We start from the raw sequence: 7,093 nt of genomic DNA on the forward strand, positions 1-7,093 counted from the left end.
ATGCTACCAAAGGGGCGTGGCCATGTGGGCCGTGAGAGACGGGTGGGACCAGGAGCTCGGGGCGGGGCCCGGCGGGGCGGGCGCGCTGACGTCACTGCTGCGCGCCGGAAGCGGGCCGGCCCTCAGCGCAGCGGGGCAGCGGGGGGTTCGCGGGGCCGGCGCGACCATGCCGGTCACCGGGAAGACTTTCCGCCGGCGCCGGGCCGACTCGGAGTCGGAGGAAGATGAGCAGGGCTCAGAAGAGGTTCGGTGCGTTGGGAACGGGCTTTCCACTGGGCAGGAAACGAGAAGCTGGCCCGGGGTCTCACCACCGGCCCGGCGCCTTGTTGACATCTTTGGCAACCGTGAGCCGGTGGTGGTGTCCCCCTTTGCGGACCAATGGAGGGTTCTAGGGCTGAGGCCACCCCCGAGGCCGCCACCCCCGAGGCCGCATAGTTGGAGGAACTGTCCCCGGGATGGGCAGTGCATCGGAGTCCCGGTGGGTCCAGGCGCAGGTTCGCCTTCTGGACCCTGTGCCGGCGAAGCTGCTGTTTGGCTCTGAGTTCCGCGGAGGATCTCTGAACCCGGCCATTGCCTTTTATTCAGATTGAAACTGGAGGAGACCCGAGAGGTGCAGAACTTGAGGAAGAGGCCCAACGGAGTGAGGTGGGTACCGTGGGGGCCCGGAGGAGGAGGAGGAAGAGGAGAAGGGGGGGTAGCAGGGGGGAGGGAGGAGAGGGGAAAGAGGAGGGGGAATTGGAGGGGGAGGAGAGGGTGGAGAAGGGGGGGAGGAGGAGGGGGAGGAGGAGGAGGAGATGACTGACACGCCCCCGGCGGGTCGCTGTCCAGAATATCTCCTCAGACATAGCCCTTTTTCTTTGATTTACTTATTTAGTTTTATTTTTAATTTTTAAATTATTATTATTTTGTTGTTAATCCTCACCGAGGATTTCCCCCCCCCCCCCCCGATGAATTTTAGACATGATGGAAGGGGGAGAGACACACAGAGAGAAACATTGATGTGAGAAAGACACTTCCATTAGTTGCCTCCTGCACATGTCCTGACCTAGTCAGGGGATTGAGCCTGCAATCCGGGTACCCTGACTGGAATTGAACCTGGGACCCTTCAGTCTGCAGGCGGATGCTCAAACCTCCTGAGCCAAACCGGCTAGGGCTTTAGCCCCGTTTCTTGACAGATACACTGTACACCTCCCACTGTACACCCCAAAGGAGGCACAGTGTTTGTTGAAATGTTTAATCAGGAGACGGCCTGGGCCATGTGGTCTTAAGGTTTGCTCCAGAGGTACAGAAACAAGTCATTCACTCTTGTTTTTATTGTGTGAAAGCACATTAATGTTTGAGAATTTGGAAAATTTAGAAAAGTATAATCAAGAAATAAACAGCACCCATAATTCCTCCATCCAGAGGTAACCAGTGTTAACATTTAATGTCCTTTCCGATGTGTATTCTTTCTCCCTTTTGTAAAGAATAGTGAGAACTTTTTAAAAAATATATATATTTTATTGATTTTTCACAGAGAGAAGAGAGAGGGATAGATAGCTAGAAACATCGATGAGAGAGAATTATTGACCAGCCGCCTCCTGCACACCCCCTACCGGGGATGTGCCCACAACCAATGTACATGCCCTTGACCGGAATTGAACCCGGGACTCTTCAGTCCGCAGACCGAAGCTCTATCCACTGAGTCAAACCCGTTTCGGCAATAGTGAGAACTTTTGTTCTATGCTATTTTCAATTCATTAGGACATTGTGGCGTTCACTCACTTTGCAGATTATCTTTCCAAAGCCCTTTTTAATGGCTACATAGTGCTCCACCACAAGTATGTACACAATGTAACTTAATTCCCTTCGAGGACCTGGAGGTCATTTTGTAAACTTTCATCAGATCAGGCCTCAGTAGTGTCTTCCTACACTTGTCTCCAGCTTCGCTCCCCGAAGGCAAACAATCTCAGAAGTGAGGTTTCCGAGGCAGGGTGATGCCAGGTGGCTTTATACAATAGAAAGGTTTGCCTTCTTAGTCTCACAGCTTTTCCCGCCGGCTTTGGTGCCCACCCCTTGTCCCACCTGCCACTATGTTGCCATCTACAAACTTCCTAAACATTCTTTCTCGCCTCTGAAATGTGCCATTCTGCCCGCTTTTCCTTTTCGGTTCCACTAGTGCTGTAGCCCTGCTGGTGGGCGAGAAGGTACAAGAGGAGACCACTCTGGTGGTAAGTGGTGGGGTCCTCCCTGGGCAGTGGGAAGACGGGGTGCTCCTCAGTGGCTGATGGTGTTTCCTTAGAAAAGGAAACTCGCTGCCAGTGACGAAGAGGTTTCTTCCCCGCTGTCTTCGCTTTCTGCAGGACGACCCCTTCCAGATGAAGACCGGAGGCATGGTGGACATGAAGAAGCTGAAGGAAAGGGGCAAGGACAAGTGAGTGCAGGACACGTGGTACGGGTGCCCTGTGGCCCCACTGGGTCCCTGTGCCCGGAGAGCTGGGCCTGCGGCAGCGGCTTTAGAGTAAGGTGACCAGACGTCCCGCTTTTGGCGGGACAGTCCCTATTTTTAACAATTTGTCCCGCGGAAAATCAGGACTTTTTAAAAACGCTGCGGGACAAATTGTTGGAAATCGTGACGTCTGAGGAGACACCTTACTTTAGAGAGACATCTTCAAGTATCCTCTATGCAGAAAAACAGGAAAACAAAAACTCTCCAAAAATTAGCTTAGAGAGATGTGGGTATGGTCCGTTTTGTAAAGGTGCATTGTTTATTGTCTTTCAAACCCTCGTGGAAGTTTCCTTTTTCTTTTGAAAGAAAGCATAAAAACACAATTGTAAGAATAACGCATTCAAACAGTTCAAAAGCAAAAAACAAAAGTATGTGCCAATTCCCCAGAGGAATCTCCAGTTTGCTTGCTTATATTTATGGTATTCACATCTCATGTATTTCCCCCACTGTCGAGAGGACTGACGCTGTTTGTCGTGTGCCTGTGCTGTCAGTGGCACACAGCTTCGTGAGCGTAGCTTCCCTCTTCCTCTCTCCCGCCAGGATCAGTGAAGAGGAAGACCTCCACCTGGGGACATCGTTCTCGGCGGAAACCAACCGGAGGGACGAGGACGCCGACATGTAGGTGTCAGCCTGGCTGTGTGTGACCGGGGGTGGGCGCCAGCCAGACACGGTCCGAGCTAGTCAGTCACACAGGACATTTCCAGAGTCAACCAAGGCCATCAGTGCTGGTCCCTCTTGGCCTGCCTCCCAGGCTCAGGAACTTTGAAAAAGTCTGAAAAATTCTTTAAAAGTTCTCGAGATTGTAGAGTCCTTGACTAATAACACTTCCCCAAAACATTGCAGGGATTAAACACTAGACACCTACTTTTTTTTTTTTTTATCCTACAATATATTTTACTGATTTTTTTACAGAGAGGAAGGAAGAAGGATAGAGATAGAGAGCTAGAAACATCAACGAGAAACATCGATCAGCTGCCTCCTGCACACCCCCTCCTGGGGATGTGCCCGCAACCAAGATACATGCCCTTGACTGGAATCGAACCTGGGACCTTTCAGTCCGCAGGCCGATGCTCTACCACTGAGCCAAACTGGTTTCTGCATAGATGCCTACTTTTTATTTTGGCCAATAAGACTGTTGAACAAACAACTACCATACCATCTCCCATCATCCTTCTGTCTTCAAAGAACCTTACTGAGGATAGCACCTATAGATTGGTGGCACGTAATCGCATAATGTAAGTTGTAAGTTTTAACTTGAAGGAAAAATTGGTTATTGTTATTTTCCTCACCTCTCCGTGGACTGATGAGGACCTCCTCACGGAGCGTCACTGCTCTGGGGGCCGTGTTGGGGCCGCTCATTCCAAAGGTGCCTGTTGGGGGCGTCCTCCCCTCCCTGAGACCTGGCTTCTGGTTCCAGGATGAAGTACATCGAGACGGAGCTGAAGAAGAGGAAAGGGATCGTGGAGCACGAAGAGCAGAAAGTGAAGCCCAAGAACGCAGAGGACTGTCTCTACGAGCTCCCGGAAAGCATCCGCGTCTCCTCGGCAAAGAAGACCGAGGAGATGCTTTCCAACCAGATGCTGAGCGGCATCCCCGAGGTGGACCTGGGCATCGAGTACGTCCAGACTCTCGCCTCGCCGCTCCTGCAGGGACCGCGCTGCTTTCCAGTTAGAAGTCAGGGGACTTTCTCACCTGGCTCCTTGGAAACCCACAAACCTGTGTCCTCTCTGGTGGGCTGAGGTGGTTGTCTCCAGCAGTTCTGGGCAGAGTAGTTACAGACACTTAAGGACCCTGACTGCTGATTTAGCCTTCGTTCTCAGCTCTTCAGCTGTTGTAGTCAGGCCCTGTGTTCTTTCGTTGTTGTTCTTAATGTCTTCTTATTCATTTCAGAAAGGATCGAGAGAGAGATAGAAACATTAATGAGGAGAGATAATCATCGACTGGCTGCCTCCTGCACACCCCGTTCTGGGCAGCTAGTCCACACCTTGGGCTGTGCCCTGCCGGGGACTTGAACTGTGACCTGGTCCACAGGTCCATGCTCAGCACTGAGTCTCATGCCCGGCTGTTGTTCTGTTTTATTGGAGGAGGAGCATTGTTAAAGGCTTAGCCGCCCCCCGATCCTCCTCTCGTTTTTACTACAGAACATCTGCTCTAAAGGGGGCTGTCATGGAGGAACTGCAGTGGTGAGAATCCTCTGCGGCTGAGCAGAAGGTGGGAGACCTCCAGGTTCTCACCTCTGTCCTGGCCTTCCAGCTCTGAGCCTCAGGCAGTTCTCTGCTCCTCTCAGGCGCAGTTTCCTCTTAATCAGAGGAGAATAAGTCCCGCGTCTCCGTGCTTGGGAATGCCATAGGGTGTGGCTGCAGGGGAGCTCGTAAACTGCAGAGCTGGGCCCAGGAATGAGGACTTCCTTCTGCAGTGGTGGGCTGCCAGCTGCACCAGTCACCCCTGAGGACCCGAGGGGCGGCAATCTAATGCGTGGCATGGCTCCTGTCTCCCCTTAGCGCTAAGATAAAAAACATCATCTCCACGGAGGATGCCAAGGCCCGCCTGCTGGCAGAGCAGCAGAACAAGAAGAAAGACAGCGAGACATCCTTTGTGCCCACCAACATGGCGGTGAATTACGTGCAGCACAACCGATGTAAGCCTCGGGGGAGGCAGCCCTCTCCCGCCCCTGCCCCATGGGTGTGAGGTCCCTGGGTTCCCGGGTTTTGTCTGACATGTCCCCTGCTCTCTGGTCCAGTTTATCACGAGGAGCTCAACGCCCCCATTCGGAGGAACAAAGAAGAGCCCAAAGCCCGGCCCTTGCGAGTGGGCGACACCGAGAAGCCGGAGCCTGACCGTGAGCACAGGGGGCCTGGGCGGCCGGGGGGTCACAGCACTCGGGGACCAGGGAGGCGGGAGCTTGGGCTGCGGGACATCTGAGTTTTAGCCCATGTTCTGGACCACGGCCTTGTCCCTTCCCCTTTGCAAGCCTCAGTTTCCTCGTCTACAAACTGGGAATGGGAATAAAACCTACCACCTGGGGCTGCTCTGAGGATTCATGGGCTGTCAAACACAGAGACTCAAAAATTTCAAAATTTCAATAAACAAAAATAAATGGAAAGTTACTCATAGTTTCACCCCCCAGAGACAACCACTGTTAACATTGTGTGTACAGTCTTTCAGACTTGTTCACATACAGGAGACACGGTATGCACCCAGAAGGATCTCACAGCGTTTTACTCAGCGGTCTCCCCGCATGACTCTCCGTGTCAGTAAACACAGATGTCTCACCATCTCCCTCTGGCTGGCCACTTAGCTTGTTTCCCATTTTCCCTCTTTAGACGCTGCTTTGGTGCTCATTCTTTTTTTTCTTTTTTCTTTTTTAAAAAAAATATGTTTTATTGATTTTTCATAGAGAGGAAGGGAGAGGGAAAGAGAGCTAGAAACATCGATGAGAGAATCATCGACCAGCTGCCTCCTGCACACCCCCTACCAGAGATGTGCCCACAACCAAGGTATTGTACATGCCCTTGACCGGAATCGAACCTGGGACCTTTCAGTCCGCAAGCCGACACTCTATCCACTGAGCCAAACCAGTTTCGGCTGGTGCTCATTCTTGACCATCATGCCTCTAGGCTGCCTTTGGAGAAGTCACCAAAGGGTCCTCCAGAGGCGGATGCTCCTGTCCTCCCCCAGCAGCGCGCAGAGACCCTCCCACACGCTTGCCTGCACCTGGGAGTCACCCTCTCATCAGCCATGGGATGACTAAGGAAATGCAACATTTGCTGAGGCTTCTGAAAAGCCTCTCATTCCTCTTTCTTACTGGGGAAACTACTTCCTGAACGTCTTGGTTTTGTGGTCTTGGCTTCCCAAAGAGCTTTGTGTTAGACACATGGTAAGCGAGGGTTTTGGAGTCACCAGACTTGGATGCATCTCTCAGCCTATCTCATCTGAGCAAGTCTCCTGACCTCTCTGAGCAAAGATGGTAAGGTGCCCTGCTAGGCTTGCTGAGGGTAAAAGGCAGCCATGGCTAAAGGACAGCACCGTGTCTGGTGGAGTCAGACAGTGCAGTGTGGCTGCTACTGTTCACGTAGTGGGATGCTGAGGTCAGCACAGTTTGGCTGGCACCAACTCCGTATGTTTACAGTCACTCAATAACAAGTGTTAGCTGAGGCCCTACTATGTCTCTTCACCAGGGTAGCCCTGAGGCTTCTGTGGAGATGTCCTTGCCCACAGGGACGTCGCCTGTCAGTGACTTTCCTCTTTTCCTCCACAGGGTCCCCCCCAAACCGCAAGCGTCCTGCTAACGAGAAGGCCACTGATGACTATCATTATGAGAAGTTCAAGAAGATGAACAGACGGTATTGAGGGCAGCCACGGGAGAAGTGCAGATTGGGGTGTAAATAGCACTGCCCTCGCCCCATGGTAAAGCCTTCCTGGACAGAACCCTGACCATTGGCTAGCAGACAGTTCCAGAAACAGACTCCTAGTCTGGCTGCTTACCTTACCTGCTGGATTTTTCAGGCTCTAAATTTGTATCCTTTTGAAACAAAACAATACATGGTTTTCTTATTTGGAGGCAAACTATTCTTGTGAATGTTATTAAATCTTGTTTGTAAATAA

The 7,093-nt window shown here is 52.0% G+C and overlaps 1 protein-coding gene across 2 annotated transcripts; it reads left to right on the forward strand.

Annotated features, from left to right (window-relative positions):
- Positions 1 to 82: 82 nt before the first annotated feature.
- On the forward strand, positions 83 to 7,093 carry CUNH9orf78 (chromosome unknown C9orf78 homolog). 2 transcript variants are annotated; one of them, XM_036416306.2, is made up of 9 exons: positions 83 to 244; positions 586 to 645; positions 2,159 to 2,210; positions 2,343 to 2,413; positions 3,029 to 3,106; positions 3,906 to 4,103; positions 4,990 to 5,126; positions 5,229 to 5,327; positions 6,747 to 7,093. In XM_036416306.2, exons 1-9 carry the CDS (start codon positions 225 to 227, stop codon positions 6,836 to 6,838), a joined length of 807 nt encoding a protein of 268 aa, XP_036272199.1. In that variant the 5' UTR covers positions 83 to 224; the 3' UTR covers positions 6,839 to 7,093. The 2 variants fall into 2 exon arrangements, with proteins under 2 accessions (XP_036272199.1, XP_036272198.1); XM_036416305.2 differs by having other exon boundaries at positions 86 to 249.

This window comes from Pipistrellus kuhlii, unplaced genomic scaffold, assembly GCF_014108245.1.
Source record: "Pipistrellus kuhlii isolate mPipKuh1 unplaced genomic scaffold, mPipKuh1.p scaffold_m20_p_53, whole genome shotgun sequence".
NCBI classification, from domain to species: Eukaryota; Metazoa; Chordata; class Mammalia; order Chiroptera; family Vespertilionidae; genus Pipistrellus; species Pipistrellus kuhlii.

Bases quoted from the DNA above. Each gene is read 5' to 3' on its own strand.
- CUNH9orf78 (XM_036416305.2), top strand. From the start codon at position 167: ATGCCGGTCACCGGGAAGACTTTCCGCCGGCGCCGGGCCGACTCGGAG. The intron at 250-585 runs GTGCGTTGGGAA...CCTTTTATTCAG, and splicing joins CAGGGCTCAGAAGAGGTTCG to ATTGAAACTGGAGGAGACCC. The intron at 4,104-4,989 runs GTACGTCCAGAC...GTCTCCCCTTAG, and splicing joins GAGGTGGACCTGGGCATCGA to CGCTAAGATAAAAAACATCA.